We start from the raw sequence: 22,852 nt of genomic DNA on the forward strand, positions 1-22,852 counted from the left end.
GTGTGCCGGATGCTTGTGCAAGTACTGTGCACCCGCCTGGCACCTGGCCGCCCCAGTCGCCCCGGGTGCCTCTGGGTCCACGACAGGGAGGGGTCCAGGGTAAGGATGGTGGCCCCGAGGAGCCTCTTCCTCCCAGATCAGGGCTTGCCACTCACCCCTCCATCTGCAGACCCCTCTGTTACGGGTGGCTGGGGGGAGCACGCTTGCTCCCAGCGCACTGCACTGGCCAGCGGAGCGCAGGGCGCATTTTGCACATTTTCCACCCCGTGCTGCCCCAGAACGCACCCCTTTGGCAAACCGGTGACAGAGAAGTGTCAAAGCAAATCCCTTCACGTTTGTGTTGTGTTTTGATGTTGCAAAAACACTTAGTTTTGAAAATGCCATGATATTCCGATTCAATAAAAATGTTTTGATAAGTTAAAAGCTGTTTTGTTTAAACAATTATTCACTTTATTCACTTAGGCTTGCTTGCATTTTTAAGCTGCGCAATTGATGCTGGTATTACAGTCAGCGTTTAGCATATTTTATAGTATTGCGTATGGCAGTACCTTAGGAGTTGGAAAATGCAACAGCTTGGTGTTTCTGAGTTTAAAGCACAATGTTGTGCAGCCTTTCCTGCATTGTATACAGGTACAGGAATAATTACGGGGGGCTTGAGGAAAAGAAAAGGAAGGAATTCATGATGCACATTTTATGGAGGGGAAGCCTAGGAAGATGAGTGCTCTTTGCAGAGCCCTCCCAAGCAGGCAGCCCTGGCTGCTTGTGGTGTATTAGTGCACGCTTGTTTCAACAAGTGCAAAAGGAAAATCACGTGTAGTGGTGACAGACCATTTGGGTGGTAAGTCTGTCACTTGCTGGTGATTACTAACATACACTGGTTTAGAGTTGCCTTGGGAATTTGGTCTTTCAGTAGGAGGGAACACCACTGCTGGACCAGGAGGATGTATTGCTGAGACTTTCTGTTTCAATGACCAGGAGGAAATACAATGTAAAAAGCTAAAATAGGCTCTCAGCTGTGCCTACTTGAGCCTGGGGTAATTACAGCGCTACAAACACAGCTCATTGGGTTTGACACAGGGCAAGATGGGAGTGTGAGCATCTCCCTAAGAAGCCAGGAGGGGATCTCCTCTACAGGCACACCTAAACCCAGGAATGGTGGTGCAGGAGGGGCTGGGGGGTGTGTGGCCAGGTGCTTTCCCAGCTGGGTGTGTTTTGGTAGCAGAGCATCATGAGCAGCCCTTACAAAACCTGGGCCCCACCGTGGGATGGAGCTGCAGTCACTGCAGGGGGGGGGGGCTTGTGTGGGTGCACCCCCGGGGCTCCCACCACCTGTCTGCCACCACGGTATGTTTCTTACCATTCTCCTCAGTGTGTATTTTTATCACAACGTTTTAACCAGTGTTTTTTTCAGAAGCTTCTTTTATTTGTCCTTGTTTAAGTATCCATCTTCCCAAGCCATGGTGCAGCCAGTGAGAGGTGCCCCCCCCGAGCCCTGGGTACTGGGGGCCGTGGGGGATCGCCTGGCTCATTTTTCTCACGGCACAGCTATTAATAAATTACAGAGCTGCAGTGCCTGCGCTGCCACGTTGACTCATCCCATGTATCACTCTCGGCTCCTCGTCTGTGATACAAATGTCTAATGAGCTGTCTTCACCGCAGCCCCGCGTGTCGGAGCTCCCCTTGCTCTGTGACTTGTTCAGCTTTTAATTCCTTGCATTTCAAATGCATTCATTTTAGCCAGCAATGGCAGTAGCTGAGCAGCACTGTGCATAGCTCTCACATGTAGCCCGTGGGCTTGGGGCCACACCAGCAGGAAGCGTGCAGGAAGCATGCAGGAAGCATGCAGGAAGCATGCAGGAAGTGTGCAGGAGGTGCTGGAAGCGTGCTGTTGCCTTGTCTGCCCAGTGCAGGGCACTCACGGTGACAGCCCTGCCACGCTGCTGTCTGTGCACGTGGCTGGCAGCTGGTGCTGAGAGTGCTGGTCCCTGTGTGTTCAAAGCAGCTTGCTGGGACCTGGTGTGTGTGTGTGACACAGTCAGCACGGGGAGTGGCAGCGAGCAGAGCAAAAAGGGAAACAAACCAAATTCCTGGAAAAGCCTAAGTCCCTGCTGCATTAGCTGTGCTCACCCTGGTGTCAGCAGGTCACCTGCTGCCGGTGGCATGCGTTCGAGGTGAGCCCGCTGTGAGCCCGCAGCGAGCTGTGCTGGCGGAGCAGGGCTCACTGGCCGGGGTGGCAAGCACTGGGCATCCCCCTGAGCGTGGGGCCAGCTTCAGGCTTGGGATCCTGAACCTCCCCATGGCTCCCGGGGAGGCTTCGGTACTCCCGTGGAACTGCAGGACACCAAGAGCTGTGTCAGCAGTACTGAGGGAACTGAGTGCCTGGGAAGTGTCCGTGTTCCCCGGCTCCTGCTGGGAATTCTTCAGCTGCGACTGGGGAGCCGTGCTCTGTTTGCACTGGTGCAGGGAACCCAGTACAGCTGTTACCTTTCTGAGGACTTGGCATTTTTGATTGTTGTCTGCTCCAGACAATACGAAACAATTCTAAAGTAAAGGATAACTACCCTATTTTTCTCCTCTATTTCTGAGCCTTACAGGCATGTTTTTAAGCTGTACTCTGCAAGGGCAAGAGCTGAAGCATTTTGTTGGTTGTGTAGAAGACAGTTGAGAAGCAGCACAAATCCAGGAACTGAGCTTTTGAGGAAGAAACATACATTATGCCAGGAGAGGCGGCATCCCTGTGTGAACTGGCAGTGCCACCCCTGGGCCCTCACTTAGAGCCTGCTTTAGCAAGCCTTGTGGCACTGGGAGATACCCATTGTCTGTGGGACACAGCCCTGGCAGCTTGCCTCAGCCCACCCTGCCTGAGCAAAGGTGGGATGGACGAGGTGGTCTCCAGAGGTCCTGACAATCTCAGTGATTCTGTCTTCTGCAGAGGGGTCTGCCTTCACCTGACGTGAGTTTCCTTTACGTTGTTTCCCCTTATTTCCTGAATAAGCTGGACAGCTGTGATGATGCAAGGGAGTTTTATTACCCAGGATGCAGAACTGTAGTGCAATATATGTGAAGGTCCTTTGAGGTCAGTGAGCAAACAGGGCATAGGAATCAAGGAGGGATGAGTAGTTTTAAAACCATTAGTGGCACTGCAGGCTGAGGTAACCTCATCCCAGGTAGCAGGGCATGCGTGAGAGAGTTAAAAGTACACAGGAGTCCCAGGAAGGGTGGCATTTGCTCTGGGCTGCCTTGTGGGCGTGCGTGAGGATCAGTCACTTCCAGCAGCATGGTGCAGGTTGGGAAGTCCCAGTGCTCTCATTTTGTGTAGCAAATCCCATGTTCCCCACTAGCGGTACTGGTGCTCACCAGTGCAGCAACTGAACTCTTAATACTGCAAACCACCAGTGTCCCCGTCCCTCCCCCAGTCCCTGGTGCTCCTCCATGGATGCACTGGGGCACGGGGTGCCCATCCCAGCTGTGGTGCTTCAGGTGGGGATCTCTGTCTCTGCTCGTAGGGCAGCGGCTGGGTGAGAGGACAGGGACACAGGTGGCCAGCAGCGAGAGTGGGTGTAGGAGCTGTGCCAGGACTCAGGTACCCTGGCCAGGCGGGATGGATAGCCTGTGCTCCCCGGAGCTGCACCTGGGGGGTCCTGCTGCATAGCTATGCCCCCCTGTGCCAAGACCAGGGTAAGGGACTTCAGTGCTGGATTAAAACTGAAACAGATGTCCACTTGCCTTCCTTGCTGCTCTAAAGGGTTGCCTGTGCATTGGGAGGATTGTAGAAAGATGTGGAGCAGCTGGTTTCCCAGGGAGCTGCAGGCACAACGGACTGCAGGCCAGGGCGGCTGCCCCAAGGCAGCAGGAATTAGCGATGAAGTTGGTGCCCTTGGTGTGTCACCTGTCTGTTTTACACTGATGAGGTTTTGAAGGAAAGTGTTGTATCAAAACACTCCAATCTTATGGGTTATATCCAGCAGGCAAAATAAGTGCAAGTAACAATTTGTGAATTACGTTGATGATTACAAAGAATTGAAGGCAACAGAGTTGCTCACAAACCGGGTGAACTGTGGGGAATAAAAAGACAAAGTGCTACCACACCTTAGTTCTCTTCTGGCACGTGATAGCTCCTTACTGCTTGGCTGTCTGCAGCGCAGGGGGACAACTGAGGAATATTTTAAATTAACAGTAATAATGAGTTTAGTATCCTTTTAATACAGCCCAAGACACAGCCTCTGTCCTACTGCAGCAAACCCCTGATGATGCTTTGGGCTGCCGGCCGTATGCCTGGCAGGGTGAGAAACTGCACACCCAAAATAGCCAGCGCTTCCCCTCATGTCTGTGTCAGCCCTTTGTCTGCATGGGTGCCCGTGGCTCGCTTCCTTTTGGTGGTCCTTCAGCAGAGAGGTCAAACCACTCAGTGAAAGGTTTAGACCCTCAGCATAAACCTTAAAATGTGGTATGGTATATTGCCCATACGCCAGAGCCAGGCGCTGGGGTACCTCAGCTGTCCCACCTCACTGACATGCCAAACACTCGTCAGATGCTATTGAGCATCATGGCTCAGCGGGGGGAAATGCAGATGCATTCTGAACTCAGACCACGTTCCAGACGAGGTGTAGGGGGGCTCCCGTGACTCAGCCCTTTGTCAGCCATGGGTAAGGCTGCACGAGGAGCGGGGCTGTTCTGGGGCTGTGCTGGCTGCGCAGGGCTGGTGTCTGTTGGTACTAGCAGCGGTGGTGTGACAGTTGCACTGGTACCTGTTGTTTCCATTAGTCCCATGTGAGCTGTGGTCCCCAGTCACTGGTGGCACCCCTGGCTTTAGGGGACATGTCCATTGTGCCCAGTAGCTGGCAACTGGCTCCTGCCTGACAGCGCTTGCATCCCTCCCCAAGTTCCAGTTTGCATGCATTTGCCTCTCTTTGCTCCATGTCGGTTACCTTCCAGCTCTGGCCCTTCCCCTGGCAATGGCCTTTTCCTGGCTTACGGCTCAGCCTGGCTCCCCCTGAGCCGGACAACCCATCTCTGTGCCCTCGTGCTGTGTCACCAGCTGCTCTGCACCTTGACCTGCCACAGCTGCGGGTGCAGCCAGCACTGCCTGTCTGGGTCAGGCACAGGCGAATGCTCTCAAGGTACAGGTTTTTCTTGCAAACTGTCTTTAGGGCAGTGGTGCTCTCTTGAGCGAAGGACCCCCTGATAGTTTGCATCATCATTCCTTCCTTCAGGGTGTGTATCTCTTCATGTGCACATGAGAATACAGAAAAAGCGCTGTGTTTGTGAATCACAGCATTCATCGCTTGGAGATGGTTGGTGTTTCCATTCATCACTTGGTGTTTCATGCTCTTGTTTCCGTGGATGCTGCACACAGTCGTTTCACGCTACTCTCCATACTCAGTACCCTGGATAATGTCATTATTTTTTACTGTTGTTGTGCTAACACTTCTAGTGTGAATCTTTGGTTCAGGTAGCTCGCAGTGGAGGGAGACCTGGGGCAGGGGAGATGGGGAGCACTGCCCCAGCTGCCCTGTATCGCCAGGGACTTGCCATGCAGGGCCTGGGGGATGTACCAGCACATACTATCATTGCCATTATGCAGCAGCCAGTATTTTTTCCAGCAGGTTAATATTTGCACTCTTCCTCAGAAACTTAGCTGTGCCAATTTAGTAAATGGTTAACTGATTATTAAAGGAATTCATATACAGTGGGCATTCTGTCCTGCTAATAAGTAAGGACTGTTCCATTACTTGCAGCCCTTTGGCTGGCGCAGTCCCAAGCCGAAGCCGAGGGTAGCTGGAGTTGGGCTACCAGAGCGGGGTGCTGGCTGCCAGTGCTGGAGTTGGGGTACCAGAGCTGGGTGCTGGCTGCCAGCGCTGCTCTCCACTGTGCCAGGACCCTGGCTGGCGGCTGCCCAGTGCTGCGTGGTGGTGCTGCCAGAATGGCCTCGCTGAGAGGTGCCCAGGCAGGGAAACGCAGACCGGGGTGGTCTCGGGTGTGGGAGAGCCGCTGCTGGTGCAGGCACAGCCGTGGCTTGGTGCAACGCTCCCGTGGAGGGCTCCTGGGCCATTCTGGGATGCTCCGTGCACCATGGTGGGCTGCGTGGAGATCCACCCACCCTCCCCTCTGCAGCCCAAGGCAGGGTGAAGGAGCCTGGCATGGATAGGCAGAGGTGTCCCCTGCCCTGGCCCTTGACTGGGCCAAACAGTGTGGGGAGACCCACCTTCACTCCCCCCCGCCATCTTCTGACTTGCTTTGCCCTCCTTGCTGCCATTGCTTGCTGACTCAAGCATCCTTTGCTGCCTGGAAGCTCTAGTTTGCAGTTTTGCTGTTCACACCACAGCACTGTGGTCATTTTATTTCTTTCTGGAGAAAACTGGTTGATTTTCTGCCTCAGACAGAACCCAAGAGGGACTTTGTGGCTCGGATGAGAGGTTGGTGGTCACTTACAGATGGATGCGCTGATGTGCTTCTTCCTCAGGAGCACCTTTCCAGTCCCACATGGGCGATGCCCAGCACCGTCCCAGCCTGCCGTGGCAGTGCTGTGTGGACCCCCACCGCACCCCCTCCCTGGAAGGGGTGGCACTTCTCCCCAGCACTGTTGCTTCTCCAGCCACCTCTGGCTGAGGAGCAGCTGCCAGGTGCCCCCACCTAGCTGGTGCCCCCGTCTAGCTCCTGCCCCCCTCTCTGCATGATGTGGGGAGGGGGTGCAGACCCCCACAGAGCTCTTGGGCAGGGGCTGCCTCACCCTTTATTTTCGGCACCCTGCCCTGCAGCCAGCTGTACAAACAGCAGAAGCTTTCCTCTCAGATGTCAGCCAGGCGCGTGGCATGGTCTAGGGCTTACTGATACCAGTTCTGCTTTCTCTAGAAATCTCTTTAATTAAAATAATTGTTATTGTTCACTTTAATCTTGCCAGTTTAGACCTCATTACAGGGAGAAAAATTGCCTCCCAGAATGCATTGCTTTGCATGAGTATTGTTTGCAGCTTAAGGCTGGAGGAAAATGAGAGCAGCTATGTGAAACAGCTCATTAGCCAGCCGGCCTCCAGCGCTGGGCTGTACTTTGTTATTTACAGGGGACATAACCTCTGGAGCTCACCTGACCACCTCTGTGGCAGCATCAGGCGCACTGAAGGAGGCCCTGGAGCAAGCACAAGCTGATGTCCTGTAGCTTTTGAAATGCCCGCAGGTTAGAGAGGGTGCAGCAGTATTTGTTGCAGTGTTTGAAGCCCTTTAACCAGACTGGGCTGCAGTGTTTCCACCATAGCATGCCTCCCCCGTGGTGATTAACCTGTTCAGTCCTACAGCAAGTATTACAAGCACTGAAGAACCAAAACAGCACGTCCTCCCTGCAAAGCAAATAGGCAGGCTGGACCTTGGAAGGAAGACCTCAGCTGAGGGCTCCTTGCTGCCTGGATCAGGAGATGTTGCTGCTCACCAGTGTGAGGGCTTTGCAGCTGGTGGAGCACTGCGTGCAGCACTGGGGCAAGAGGCCGTGGTCCTGGCCCACGGTCCTGGCCTGTGCACCACTGGGCAGCCAGGAGAGCCCCCAGGGAAACCTCTGGGTGAGGCTCTTTGATCTGAGTGTACCTTTTTTCTTAGGTGCTTCATTTCCAATTCAGCAAAACACTCAACTGTGTTCACAAACCATTGACCTTTGTGAAACTGAAGCTCCTTGTTCTGTTTAAGTAGTTTTAGCAGCTGGTATGCCATATATCAGAGCATCTTCATTTATGTGCACCCATTTTAGCATGACTGCGGGATCCTTTGGTGACTGGTGCCAGCTATTTCTCCATCCTTCATCCCCAGCAGGTGAATAACATCAGCTTCTAGATAGTGGTTTTTTTCCCTACCATGAAATTGCATTTGCAAAGACCTTGAAAATCAGAACTTCTGCTGAGACCAGGAGGGGTAGGAAAGGCAGTCGATAGCTTCTGTCATGACCTTAGTGATGACAGATTATGTCTGAGCCAGGCACTGTATTAGCAGCTGCCTCTGAACTATTGGTGTGCCGCGTTGGGTCTCCCCGGTGTGCTGACTTTGTGTAGCACCTACCGTCCAAACAGAATCAGATGCTAATTACTGTCTCCTGGATCCCGCTGCTTCCATGTTTTAAGTAATCCACAATATGCAAGTGAACCTTTGTAGCACTGGACACATTGGCAGGTGCTGTACCAAGTATCATAAAACCTATTGCTCCCAAAGAAGATGGGGGAAAAAAAAAAGTGAACTTGCAAGCAGCACATCAGGGAAAAAGAAGCAATCTCAGCCTGGCTTACATGACGTTTCATTCCCATGTCCCTTGGATCAACTCCAGGCAGAAATTTCAAATTCATTAGCTCTTTACATGACCTCAATTTGATGCTAGATCCAGCGGGTGGTCATTTATTTTCATAGCCTGCTGATGATTTTCCCTTTTTTTTTCCCCACTTCGCGGCGTGCACAGGCAGTGCCGCTTGCCCTGCAGACGCAGTGCCCAGCAGTGCTGGGCTGGAGGCTTCGCTGGGGCAGGACCTCGCCTGGCAGACCCCCGCAGGGGGGTCAGATTTGGGTCTGCCTCCTTAGGAAATCCTGAACAGATGGGTCTGCATGTCCCAGAGGAGCACGGGGGCCTGTCAGGGGCTGCCACCCTCGGAGGGGGATGATCTCCTGACGGCAGCAGTGTGGCTCCTCTTAGAAGTGATGGGAGCCGTCCTCCTCCAGCGGGTCTTGCAGAGCAGCCTGCAGCGCTGTGAGGCCGGACTGTCTGCACCAGCTGTCCCTACGTCTTGCCTGGGTGTGGGCTTTCTCCTGGACATCCTCAGGGTGCTTTCCCCGTGCTGGGACAGCTGGTTTACAGCTGCCGGGACTTGGGGCAGCAGGAGCCCGAGGCCCACACTGGGAGCACGGCTGAGGTGGAGCCTGTGCAAAGACCAGAGGCCACATTAGAAACGCCCAGCTGGGGAAGAAACGCTGAATTGTCGCCCATCATGTCGGCATGTCCCACCTGAGAGCTGCCAGGGCAGATGTGGGAAGGGGGGACAGGGAAGACAGGTTGTTGCACCCCTGAGCCCAGGCTCTGCCAAACCGCTGTGGGACCTGTTCTGTAGCTGGGAAAAGTGAGTAAGCAGAAGGACTTCCTCTGCTCTGAGACAGAAGCAGCAGTCCGGGGGCAGTGCCTTGGTTCTCCTCTCAGGTCAGTAGGAGAGCAGTGGGCAGGTCGGCCCCTCTTGAAGGGAGCCTGCACTGGGGCTCGGCGGGGTTGTTTGCTGACCTCGAGCCCGCTGTTCGCCTGTCGCATCGTGTCCAGCTCTTGCCGTGCACTGAGCCTTTTGTCTTGAGGTTACTGTCAGAGACAGTGTCAAAAGCTCTCCTAAAATCCAAAAAAAACCCCACATCCACTGGTGAGTCACCTCATCATAACCTTGTTGTTCCAGCTATGGTTTAAGTCTTTGTCTCTTTATGTCAGCATTTCATCTTGTAACAGTACTTCAAAACTTGTAAATGCACCTTCCTGATTTGGGTTTAATCTTGTATAGCTCTTCAAATGAACTTGGCTGAATCCAAGCACATTACTTTAATCACAGCTACAAATCTAAATTAGCAGCATTAAATTAGCAAATATAAATGAGCGTGGTATCCCCAGCCAAGACTGTCTGGGGACCCCGGCAGTCACACTGCGGATGCCCTGAGCCGCTGGGACTGTTTGGAACTGGTATGTGCCAGGTCTAGACTAAAGGAGAAGAGTCCCTCCGGGAAAGAGGGGGAGACGGCCCGTGGCTGTGGCTGTGGCTGTCCAGGTGTCAGCAGCAGAGGGTTGGAGCAGGCGGTTTGCTCTGCTATGCTTCGTCCTCCACTGCTGGCTGAGCATCTCTGCACTCTTCCAAGTCTGCTTGCACAACCCAGACCTGCAGGGCTGGCACAGGCTGGACGAAACTGAATCCAGCAAAACATATTTGAACGCTGCCTGGGAAGTTTGCTTGCTGCCACTATTAATGGTAGCAGTAACAGTAATGGTTTTAAGGGTTCACAGCACAACAGTGGTGATAGTCCGTGCACACAGCAGCACTCAGTTGAAGACTGCAGTAGCGTACTCTTTTTTTTTTTTTCCCAATGGAGACTCAAGTGTTGGAGCCAGAAGTCGTGAAAACCTATAGTCCCCAGAAATACCAGGAAAAAAACCCCAACAAAAAACCTGATGCTGCTGAAGAGCAGGGTTTAGAGGCTGGTATTTTCACTTACCCTCTTAGCAACTTGCTGCAAAAGATTGAATGGCACTATGGATGGGTGATGGATGGACAATAGGAGCAGTAATTGTTCTGACGTTAAATGTCTTTAAATATCCATGATGATTCAAGACTCCTGGTTATGGCTAGCTGTGAAACTTTATTTTAGATGAGCTTCATTAGTACATTTCTGGGATGTTAATGCATCTGAGTAATCTGATCTGTACACATATAACTTTATCAGTCCCAAAGGGAGCCGAATGCTTCACCTCCGATGCGGAGTCCCTCTGAGCTCTGTTGCTTACGACTGCACAAGTTTCCTCTCAGACACGTAGGTGCTTCTCCTCAGGACCGTGCTCCCTCCTGCTGCCGGCTCCATGGAGGAGTGTCCGCCTGCCCGCGCGGGGATGCTGACGCAGGGCTGTGCAGAAACCGGCACTGCAGCTCTCACGGAGCTTTTGGCTTAGTCACTGATAGATGATTTCATTTAGCTGCTGTGGGCACTGTTGTTGTCTTCCTTGTTTCCATACTCTGTATGGATCCTGAATCTGGCAACGTAAAAGATAAGGCTAATTGAACTGTCAGGCTTTCTGGGAGAAGAGTGCAGCACTGCTGGCTGTGGCAGCTGGGAAAACAGTGATGATCTAAAATTAGTCCATGTTCCATTTTTTTTTTTAGATCCCTGTTGTTGTGGGGGCTTTTCTGGTGGGTTTTTTTTTGTTTGTTTGTTTGTTTAGTTTTTGTTCTATTTGCATTTTGGGTTTTGAACGACACAAAATTGGCTCCTGAGTTTATTTTGAAAATAGCATTAAGAGCTTTAACGTTTGGTGGAGATGACTGTAAACCCACTGAATTGCCATGATTTAGAGGCTGCTGAGAGTTTTGGCTTAGCAATGAAACATCCCTCATTTTCAATATATAAGTGGCATTATGGTGCAGTCACTGCAGACCATGAGGTCAGGAGCATCTGTTGGGAGGCTGAGAGCCTGAAGTGGGGATGCGTTGCATGGTGGGGATGAGGGGCCTGAGAGGCACTGCTGACGCCATGTGTGGAGCCACTGGCTGCTAACAAATTGCTTTGTCGTTTGTATGTAAGCATCTGGGTGTGTATCTGTGCATATGCAAACACACCTATCTCTCAGTTGTTCTTCTGGAATGTAGTATAGGAACACTTACGTCAAGATACAGAGGATGATCAAGACATCAGGTAACAAGATGAGGATGACACACAGTTACGTGAACCTCAGTTTCATGATTTAACCATGGATAGTTTGTCTTTGCTTTTTTATTATGTCATTTGCTTACCCTGCAGAGACTAACAGACGTTTGCTCTCCCTTACAGGCTTTTGAACCTGATCTACAATGGAAAAACTGCTTTTGTTTCTGCTGTTCATTGGCATAGCAGTGAGAGCTCAGATCTGCCCGAAGCGCTGTGTCTGTCAGATTTTGTCTCCCAACCTTGCCACCCTTTGTGCCAAGAAAGGTCTCTTGTTTGTTCCTCCCAACATTGACAGGAGGACCGTGGAGTTACGGCTGGCAGACAACTTTGTTACAAACATTAAAAGGAAAGACTTTGCCAATATGACCAGCCTGGTGGACCTGACACTGTCCAGGAATACAATCAGTTTTATTACACCTCACGCATTTGCCGACTTGCGCAATTTGCGGGCTTTGCATTTGAACAGCAACCGATTGACTAAGATTACTAATGACATGTTCAGTGGACTCTCCAATCTTCACCACTTGATACTTAACAACAACCAGCTGACTTCAATTTCTTCCACAGCTTTTGATGATGTTTTAGCTCTAGAGGAATTGGATTTGTCTTACAACAATCTGGAAACCATCCCCTGGGATGCAGTGGAGAAGATGGTTAGTTTGCACACCCTCAGTCTAGACCACAACATGATTGATCATATTCCTAAGGGGACCTTCTCCCACCTCCACAAGATGACCAGGTTGGATGTCACATCTAACAAACTGCAGAAGCTACCGCCTGATCCTCTCTTCCAGCGAGCTCAGGTACTAGCAACCTCAGGAATTATCAGCCCTTCGACTTTCGCGTTGAGCTTTGGTGGGAACCCTTTGCATTGCAACTGTGAGCTCTTGTGGCTGAGGCGTCTTTCGAGAGAAGATGACCTGGAGACCTGTGCTTCTCCCACGCTCTTGTCTGGCCGGTACTTCTGGTCAATCCCTGAGGAGGAGTTCCTGTGCGAGCCTCCTCTCATCACCCGGCACACCCATGAGCTGCGGGTGCTGGAGGGCCAGCGGGCAGCACTGCGGTGTAAGGCTCGGGGGGACCCTGAACCAGCGATCCATTGGATTTCACCTGAGGGCAAACTGATTTCAAATGCAACGAGGTCCGTGGTGTATGACAACGGGACGCTCGACATCCTTATAACAACAGTGAAGGATACAGGCTCCTTCACCTGCATTGCTTCCAATCCGGCTGGGGAGGCCACGCAGACGGTGGACCTGCACATAATCAAACTCCCCCACTTGCTGAACAGCACGAACCACATCCACGAGCCTGACCCCGGCTCCTCAGATATCTCCACATCCACCAAGTCGGGCTCCAACGCGAGCAGTAGCAACGGGGATACTAAAGTCAGCCAAGATAAGAAGGTGGTTGTTGCAGAAGCAACATCCTCGACCGTTCTGCTGAAATTCAATTTTCAGAGGAATATACCTGGGATACGTATGTTCCAAATCCAGTACAATGGTACTTACGATGACTCCCTTGTTTACAGGTAAGGCAGCCATAGCCTGTCTGCGCGGGGCCCCGCTGGGCTGCTTGGCGCTGGCGTGCTGCCCCCAGCTCCGGGCAGCCCCCTCCACCGGCACCTGCCTGTGGCACCAGGTGGGGGGAGACTTAGGAAAGGCGCGTGCAGTTTTCTACTCACAAATAGGGAAATTACCTTAAACGGTGTTATTTTTAGGTGATCCAAATGGACCTCTGATCCTCTGAACTAATCTGATTGCCAGAAAGGTTGTAAAATTAGATGAGCTAAATGGATCTAAACACTCTCAGCTTTATGGAGATGCGGGGAGAAAGGTGTCCCTAAATGCATCCCTGGTGGCGCTTTCTGCCACTGTCTGTGCTGGTGTGCGGGCAGAGCGTGGAGAGGCTCTGTGCCGCCAGGCAAAGCAGTCACACTGCTCAAAACTGCCTTTGCTTGGGAATTTCTGTTATGTTTTTGACGTGGTTGCTCTCATGGGGGGCTCTGCCATGCCGAGCCGTGCCAGGGGGCTTGGTGGTGACTGCTGCCCCACGTTTGCCACTAAACATGGGGCAGCAGCTGCTGCGGGGACGGCGAGCAGTCCTGCAGGGGCAGTGGCAGGGATGGGGGAGCCGAGCTGTGGTGATGCTCACCATGGCTGGGGGCTGCAGCACGTGGCAGGGGGGGACCTGCATGTCGGCTGGATTCATTCACACTGCTTTTCTTCTCCCCCAGAATGATACCTCCCACAAGCAAAACCTTCCTGGTCAACAACCTGGCTGCTGGGACTGTGTACGACCTGTGTGTCTTGGCCATCTATGATGATGGGATCACCTCGCTCACGGCCACCAGGGTCGTGGGCTGCACGCAGTTCACCACTGAGCAGGATTACGTGCGTTGCCACTTCATGCAGTCCCAGTTCCTGGGTGGGACCATGATTATCATCATTGGTGGGATCATCGTGGCCTCCGTGCTTGTGTTCATCATCATCCTCATGATCCGCTACAAGGTGTGTAACAACAACGGGCAGCAGAAGGCCACCAAGGTCAGCAACGTGTACTCGCAGACGAATGGGGCTCAGATCCAGGGCTGCAGCGGGGTGCTGTCGCAGTCGATGTCCAAGCAGGCTGTTGGGCACGAAGAGGGCATCCAGTGCTGCAAGGCTGCCAGTGACGGCGTGACGCAGTCGCCAGAGACTGGCTCCAGCCAGGACTCGGCCACCACTACCTCCGCTTTGCCTTCCGCCTGGACTTCCAGCACTTCTGTCTCCCAGAAGCAGAAGCGAAAGCCGGGGCCAAAGCCAAGCAGCGAGCCGCAGAGTGAAGCTGTCAGCAGTATCGAGTCCCAAAACACTAACAGAAATAACTCCACTGCCCTGCAGTTAGCTAGCCGTCCCCCCGACTCTGTCAAAGGGGCCCCCACGTACAAAAGAGCACAATCAAAGCCAAGTAAGTTCCTCACTTTGCCAGCTGATGCATCCCGAGCCAAGCGCAGGCTCTCCCTGGGCGGCGAGCTGATGGAGTCCCGCTGCCCCGGCAGCACCTGGGGTGCAGGCGGATTGCGGTCCAAAAGGAGCATGTCCATGAACGGGATGCTAGTCCAGTCAGACAGCTCTGATGTGGATAGTGGAAAAGCAACTTTCTCCAGTTCTGAGTGGATATTGGAAAGCACTGTGTGACCTGCTTTTTTTTTTTCTTTTTTTTTTTTTTTTAATTTTAATTTTAATTTTAATGAAAAACAAAACACCAAACGTTGTGTGAAACTCCCTCTCTCGGGGAATTGGATTTGGAGGTCCACTGCTGTCTCACTGATTAATGGCTTGTTCATGCAGGGTTCTGTGTAAGCCACCCAGTGCACACAGGGTTTTATTTAGTTTTCATTTGATTTTATTTAATAGCAAAACCGAAGGCAACATTCAGAGATTTAAAAAAAAAAAAAAAAAAAAAAAAAAGGAAAAAAAAAAGATTAAGGGGTGAAAAAAAGCATGAAACAGCACCAGTGCCTTCCCTACTCTAGGACTGGCTTCCTGGTTCTGCAGTAGCAGAAAACAAGAGAGAGAGTTTTCACGGAAAAAGCCTTTTATAAAGGAAATTAAATTTCCTCCAAGCTAACAAATAACCACTTCTGGATCAATCAGTAAAATATTTTTTAAAACGGTCATACTGTATATTTCTTTTCTGTGACAATGGTGTTGCCTTTGTTTTTAGGCAGATGCTGTACAGAAACAACAACGCTGTGTTGTTATGTTGTGTAAAATAAAATATTCACTCCGTACACCAGCCAGCCTCGCGGTAACTGCCTGCCCAGGAGCCGTGCCCAGGGCCTGCAGGCGCCGCTCGGGGGGTCCCACCGCAGGGACCTGGAGCAGGAGGAGGAGGATGTTGGGGCGAGGGGTCCCTTTACTCCCACTGGCGTCCAGCTCACTGGGGTTGGATGCTGGTAGAGCAGCAGGGCTCCGCTGCTGGGTCCCCCCAGGAGGGTACCCAACCCGCGGTCCCTGAGCATCCTCATCCCGCGCCACTGGGCCACCCACCCGCAGCCACCTGAGTGCCTGGGGCTGCCGCAGTGATGGCTTTGCCTAGTGGCAGCACTGGAAAAACATGTTGCCGTTCAGCATCAGTGATCAGAGCAAGCATCTGTCTGTCGCTCCCAGCCGGTGCAAGGCTCGGTGTGCTGCTCCGTTTGCAGAGCTGGCCCTGCCTGGGCAGTCAGTGCAGCAGGGGCTGTCCCCTTCCCCTCGGCGCAGGTGCACGGTGCCGTGAATTGTGGGCAAGGGGAGCTTGTGGGAAACGGGAGCGGCCCTGCACCCCAGCCACAGCAGCAGGCATGGTGGCAGACCTCCTGTGGGGCAGGGAGATGTGACCTTGTCAAGCTCCAGGTGCCTCGGTGTGGGACAGAGAGGCGAGCAGGGGCAGCGAGTGGGGCCGGCCAGTCGACCCCAGTGCTGCAGGGCAGGGCTGCAGCAGGCAGGCACCCAGCCATTCAGTGATGGTGATGACGATGGTCATCTCCTTTCCCAGACTTTTGGGGGCATATATCGTGTAAACTCTACAGTTAGATCCAGTTCTCTTTAATCCTTGTGCGCAATGAAGGGACTGGAAGATGGTCTCATCTTGAACCTGCCGTTTGATCGCGGTGCCTGTGGGATAGAGTAATTTCAGGCCACTATGTAAGGACATAAACATACGGCAGTAGGTGATAGCAATTGAAAACCCCATGTTGTGCGGAAAGAAGAGTCTACAATTAATATTAATTAAGCTTGTATGGTCATCATGTTGAAACGAGAGACAGCTTATCTCTGCAACATTAGTGCATTCTCAGATGCCAAATAGTAAGTTTGATATGGGCTTCGCAGCCTTTAAAGTGATAGAATACTTACATTTTACACCCTGTGTGCTTGTTCTTGAGGGCAATGTAACCCAAGCCGATGCCTGAAGACACCCTGGCTCTGACCAGGGCAGCAGGTGTGCCTGAGAGCAGCCGTGGCAGGGACCCCCCAGTGGCAGGGAACCCCCCCTCTCCGCCTCTGAGCCCTGCAGCTCGGGGCTGATGCACACGCCAGGTGACCCCGGTTGCTTTCAGCCCTTGTTGTGGGTTGCTCAGCGGTTTTTCTGCCTGTAGTGGAAGAACAGTGTCTAGGTGGGGGTGGTGTAAGGGACATAAAAAGAACAGGCTGTTTCTTTTTTAGAAAGCCCTTTTACTTCCCTTGCAAAATGCAGAGACCAAAAAGGAAAGGAAGCCTCAAAATTAGAATACCCACTTCCTGCTGGGGAAAAAAAAAAAACCAGAATCCCTCCTTAGATTTCTCTGGAAGTCCCCATTCTTCTCAAGGGGCTGTATGCACAGAAACTAGCTATTAAAATAGTGCGCCGTCAGAGTGTTTGTTCAAGTTGTGGTAGTCTGACAATGGAGGCGTTGTCAAGCCTGGGAAAAACAAGTGCTTTGTGCCCCAGCGAGGAGCTGCTCTCTGCAGACAGTACTTCCACTTTGTGCTTGGGTACGGAGATAGCTTTAAAGGTTTTCTGCTGAGGTCTTTGTTTTAATCGTGCATTTTAAAAACATCGAATGAAAGTGCTTTATATGTTGCCTAAAATGGAACGTAAATGTGTCTTAACATTTTGTGAAAGTGCTAAAATATTAACAGCTTTTTGTGGTTTAGGGAGGTTTATTTTTATATTTTTAATTTTTTACTCAAAGGAATCATTTTCTAAGCACTGAAGCCGAGTGTTCTGTCCACAGTGCATCTGTATAAGCAGCTTAGAAGGACCATATGTCCCTGCATTTGATTTAATTCTCTGCTAATAGTGTAGGAATGGTTAGACCTGGATAGCTGAGGGTTTGTCTCGTGCAGCTCGCTCTCTTTGGCAGAGAGGAGTGTTCCTGGGGAATACACCGAGCATGAAATCTGCCGTTTCCACTGGAGTAACTGTGCATTTCATTCAGGCTTGATTCAGTCAAAGTGTGGGAAGCCTTATCAAGGAGGAAATCCTCTGTCCTTTCTGTTCTGCAAAACCAGAGGTTGCCAATAGTTTAAGGCAGAAAAAGTGCTGAGATATTCCTGGATCAAAACAACATTGGTACGTCTTTCTTCAGCGTGCAGTATGCCAACATTTCCTAATGCTTCAGAAAAGAGAAGATGAGCTCAATAAACTCATACAGAGTGTTCCCCGTGGTGGGTGTGGACACGTAGGATGGTCCGGGGGGGCACTGGGGGAGGGGGGGTGCGGTGAGTCTGTGGCTGACTGGGCACTGCCATCCTGGCTGCAGGCAGGAGCTTGCAGAGCCCTGGACCAGCAAGTGCAAACCTGCCCCTTGGGGCATCGCCCCGCCTGCAGGTCCGCTCCGGGCTATGTTTCTCGAAAATAGATGAACCGGGGTTCTGGCAGTGAGATGGTGTCTTTTTTCACAAGCACTGGAGAAGGAGAAACTACTTTAGAAATTTGTTTACTCTTATTAAAATTTCTGGCACATGCTTCCTCTTACACCTTTTCCTAATCCTTTTCTCAGAGCATACGTGTTGTGTTAAAGAGGGCTGGTACAAATGATGTTTGAATGGAGAACCAGGGCTTTGTCGGGTGAAAAGTTTGTTGTGTTAGTTGTTTTCTATGCTGCCTTTCCGCTTGTGTTCTGGGCATGTTCTTTACAGTGAATATATGGTACTGCTCCGCTCTGGGTGCCAATGTGGCTTTATTTCTCCCAGCGTGTTCCCTTGTGTTTGACAGCCCTCCCCACACACCCGGACAGCCCTGCAGTAACGAAGAAGAACGAACTGAAAAGTGACGGCTGCCATGTGTCCCATGACGGGGCATAGCTCCTGGGCATGTGCTGCTCTGGGGCAGCCCCACAGCATGCCCTGCCACAGGGTGGCTGATGCTGGGACATGCTGCCAGCCCGAGGGGATCCCGCCGAGATGCTGCCGCGAGGTTGTCTCATCCCCACCAGCTGCAAAGCTGCTGGAGGCTCGATGCTCGCTGCCAGCAGCACAGGGATGCTCCTGACTCCTGGGGACCCTGAAAGCCCCACTGGTCACTGTGTTGGGACTGCACAAAGCATCTCCTAGTAACTCCTTAGGCACCTGAGTGTGGTTGCTGAGCTAGGTGGACGCCTGGCATTGAGCATCCCGGACTGGTGGAGCGACACTGAGCTATGATGGCCAACAGTCTCAGCACAGCCCTTCATGTGCCACTACAAAACTGTACCCAGAGCCGTGGAAGGCACCCTGCATGTAAAGGGAGTGCCTTTCTTCCCCCACTAATTGATTCAGCCAGAAGAAGTGATGGTCACAGCTGCTATCACTTACTAGCAATTCTCTCCCTATTAATCGAGAGGAACTGAAGTCTCAGAGGTACCTACCACTCATGGAGTTGCAACATCTGTCAGCATCGCGGTAGCTCAAGAACATTTGCTGTCCTGTTCTAGGGTGCTGCTTGCAACCAGGGGTGTGCTATTGTCCTAAAGCAGCAATAACAGACACAAAATCACACAGTGCCTTTCCCCTGGTAACAGTAATGTTAATGTTGCTTAAGGTTTGGGTTGAAAAGAAGCAAACCATGGCAAAGTCAATAGGGTCCTGCTTACAGAAAACACCTATCCCATATTTTCCCTTTGCAAATGTGTTTCTGCATGCCTTGCTGTGTGTCAGGCTGTCAGGATCTGGTGCCGGAGCCTGTGCTGCCGGATCCGGCCCGTGCTGGGTAAGTCACCCCCTGCAGCACCTCTGCCCATCCAGTACTTGGAAGCAAAGTGCCAACTCCTGCAAGTCATTCTGTAGTGCTGCACCCCCCTGCTGCCGGTGGTGCCCTTGGAGCTGAACGGTCCCTCTGGGCATCAGGCACCCGCCGAGGGGTCTGGCCGGCACCAGCCCACCCCGCATGGGCAGCAGCCTTGTCTTTCCTGCCACAGAGCCTGCAGGCAGGTGCATCCTGTTAGGCATTGATTGTCAGATTAAATCCACTCTGTAAATAAGAATACATGTGCCCTATACTGACTTTTACTATTTGATTGTGTCTGTGGTGTTGCTTTCACAACAGAGCAGACATCCACGAAACAAAAGCGTGCAGGTTAGTGGGGCTGAGGTGGTACGGGTTGCAGCACTTACACACCGGCATCAATAACACAAGACCAGGAAAAGACAAGTCGTACTGGTCTTGCTGACTGTAGACCTTTAATATAATTGATTTATTCACAAGATCTGGGCATGAAGGCTGCTGCTGTAGAAAGAAGGAAGCTTAGCTTGGAAGGAAGGAAACTAAAAAGGGAAAAAAAGGAACATCACAGTGATGGCACATCACTGGCTGCAGAGAGACCCCACGCTGGAAACTTTCTGTGTGAAAATGAACAGAGTAAGCTCCTGTTTTCGTTGTGCTGGAACAAGCTGTTTCACCCCAAGTCATTTCAAGCCCTGCACTTTAGAAAGCATCCCTGTCGTGAAGCTGAGATCAGGTTGGTGTGCCTAGCTTGGTGCCGAGCTGTTTTTTGTCCTGGACCACCAGTTTTCTGTGTGAATGCTGTATTGCTTCTCCAGAGGTGCCCACTGTGTTTTGCATGCAAGCCATGCAACCTCCTTCTCAGGGGAAATTTCTATTGGAATAGGAGAATGAGGAAAACCAGTAAGGGTTGTGGCCCCGTCCCCCTTGGTTTCCCCAGATGCCCTCGGAGGGGGTGGCAGAGGGCAGCCCCAGCCTGCCCATGGTGTGGGCACGCAGGGAACCCGGGCCAGACGGCAGCCTGGGCTTCACCCAACGAGTCTGTAGCAAGCCAGGAGCTGTAACCCACAGCAAAGCGAGGACGAGTTTAAAACCTGCTGTCTAGTTTGTATTCACATACTGCAACTGCAACTTTGCATTCCCCTGAGGTAAGTGAAGCGGTGCCGGGGTGGCAGGAGCGAAGCCCGGCACGGTGGGACCGCCGGCGAGGCAGTGGTCCTCCTGCGGATAAACGGCCACCCTGGGGGCTGTCCATGGCGCCACGGATCGATGCAACCGATGTGGGAGCTCAGGGCAGGACGATGAAACATCTGCACATTCTCTTCACAGTGACTTTTTCTCTTGCATGTAACCCTCACAAAGGCAAAGGCGGACTTTGTGCCCACTCACCGCTCCGTTCTGGTGTTTTCAGTCCTGTGCAAAATGCTGAAACTGTGCAAAGAGTTGAAATCACTGCCAGGGAAAAATGCTTGGCCTCCGTGAGGGCAGAAGTGAATCTAGAAACTGGAAAATCCTCTGATTCTTGAACAATGAGCTTTACTGGTTCCATTTTGGGTTTGGTAGTTTGGGAGGTTTTGTTGGTGGTCTGATTTCCCCCCAGCAGCAGCCGTGCTGTGCCAGCACTTCCAGCTGGTGTAGAAGCTGGCGGTGGCTTGCTGAGCGCAGGCTGGGGATGCCAGGTGCCATGAGCCCTTTCTCCTGGTAGCTGCCACGCTCTGCTGCCGTGCTGCAGACCCCGCTGTGCTGGCGGCACCCGAGCCGGCAGGGTGCTGGGCGTGAAGGCAGGCTCTGCTGCCCGCTTGCTGTGCTTCTGGGGCTGCCAGTGCGGTGCCATGCCTGGGATGGCCCTGTGGAGCACCACAGCAGGCTGGCTTCAGCTGTGGGAAGGGCCAAATCCTGTTCCTTGTCCCCTCACTGTCTCTGTTTTGTCTCTTTACGCAGAAGCTGGGGCCGATCTGCAGGACACCTGCCCTCCTCTGCTCCCTGAAAATGTTGCTGCCAATGTTCTTACTCGGCAGAAAACAATACGATTCCAACTCACCGAAGATTAACATGTTGCACCACACTCACCCCACCGAAACCTTTACTTGAAGCTGCAGCCGAAGCCAAGAGGCCGTCGGGGTTGGCTGCGTCAGATGGAACTGTCTTCCCCCGTTCACAGATTGCCCATCTCCCATCTGCCACATTAAGTCTAAATACCTTTTTTTCTGGTGTCCAAGGTTTTTATAAAACTAAAAATTATGATGAAAAATCTGGTGGCAACAGCTGCAGTCCCAAATCATGTTAAATGTCGCCAGTGGTCAGTTCACAAACTGTAAACATGGTAGCTTGTATCACCTGAACAAATAAATGTTTTACTATGATGGTGTGGGCATGTTGGTTGATCCGGAGGGTTCTGCTGGGCAGCAGACATGCCCGTCACCGCGAGGCTGTTTCTCGGCATGGAAGGGCCCCATGCTGCCTGTGGTTGGGCTCAGCACTGTGGCAGGTGACGGCAGGACTACCTGTGTCCAGCGTGAGCAGAGCTGTGCCCCCTCCCAGGCCACAGCTCCCAGTGCCGCCTGCCCAGGGCGACCGGCCGGGTCAGGCACTGATGCTGCAGCAGAGCCACCTGCTTTGCCCCTTGGTGCTGGGCGAGAGCGTGGGCTCTGAGTGGAGAAGGAGTGCCCTGTCTGCCACTGCCCGTTGTGGTCCTTGGGGTGCCAGGGCTGCTGGCTCTGCAAAAACCCTCTCCCTTGTGACCAGGCTGGGGACGGGGTGGGTCTCCCGGTGGCCCCCCCGCCAGCTGCGTCTCTCCGTGCCAGGCAGGGAGCCTGGGACATGCTAGGTTATGGCGCCATGGGCTGCTACAGCTCCGTGTGCCAGGAGTGCTGTGAAACAGGCAAAGCATCCGTCACTGAGCACCACTAGCACTGTCAGCTCTAACAGGGGAGAGCCCGGGGCATAGGGGGAGCTGGGGCTGTAGCCCTCCCACGGCCCCATGCCAGCCCAGCGTGACAGCAGGTCTCCCCGTCGCGCCTTGCTTCTCAAACAAGACCAAGGGTGGGTTTCTTATGTTTTTTTTCCTTTTCTTCCTCGTCAAGAATCCCATATGGCTTACAGATATAATTACAGCTTCTACAAAACCCACAGTGAATTAACCAGCTTTAATGTAACTTCTGAAGAACATATGACAGCTAGTACAAATATTTACTGTTGGCGGGACTGGCTTGTCATCGGCTGTGCGAAGGGCAGGAGATGGAGCTGCCCAGACATGGCTCCTCAGCCCAGCTGCTCCCTGCAAGGGGGAGCTGGTCCCACCGGTGGCTTCTGCCATGCTGTGCAGATGATGGACCTCAGCCCGGCAGCTGGCTGAGCAATTTGCCTGTGGTTTGCCCATACCAGCAGAGACACCAGCATCTCCCCAGGACAAGGCAGCCCATGGGAGGATGGTCAGAGCTAAGCCAGGAACCTCACCCTTCGGGTTTCCTCTTACGCTTTCTGCCCTGATGGCTGCAGAGCCAAGGGCTGCAGAGCTGAGAGCGGCAGCCAGGGTTCACCCCAAGGCATCAGTGATTCAGACCCCAGACTTGCTGGTGGAGCCCCGCACCCAAGAGCTTGTGTATGCGCAGAAAACATGGTACCAGTCCAGCCCCACATACCCTGGGGATAAACAGTCCCATGTTTCGTCCAGTGCACAGGAATGCCATGCCAAGTGGAGGCTTCATTGGGAATTTTTGATCAGGAGTTGGACTCAT

At 52.5% G+C, this 22,852-nt stretch overlaps 1 protein-coding gene across 2 annotated transcripts in view; it reads left to right on the top strand.

The window, feature by feature from the left end:
- LRFN5 (leucine rich repeat and fibronectin type III domain containing 5) overlaps positions 1–21,477 on the top strand; it is a 57,272-nt gene extending 35,795 nt beyond the window's left edge. Inside the window, exons 2-4 of one of the 2 annotated variants that reach the window (XM_055717198.1) lie at positions 11,532–12,939; positions 13,645–14,357; positions 21,057–21,477. In XM_055717198.1, the coding sequence (XP_055573173.1) occupies positions 11,552–12,939; positions 13,645–14,357; positions 21,057–21,166 (2,211 nt within the window). In that variant the 5' untranslated portion in view covers positions 11,532–11,551 and the 3' untranslated portion in view covers positions 21,167–21,477. Of the gene's footprint in view, positions 1–11,531; positions 12,940–13,644; positions 15,189–21,056 lie in introns of those variants that run through there. The other variant, XM_055717197.1, reaches the window with a different exon arrangement.
- The last annotated feature ends 1,375 nt before the right edge of the window (positions 21,478–22,852 follow it).

This window comes from Falco cherrug, chromosome 7, assembly GCF_023634085.1.
Source record: "Falco cherrug isolate bFalChe1 chromosome 7, bFalChe1.pri, whole genome shotgun sequence".
Classification (NCBI taxonomy): domain Eukaryota; kingdom Metazoa; phylum Chordata; class Aves; order Falconiformes; family Falconidae; genus Falco; species Falco cherrug.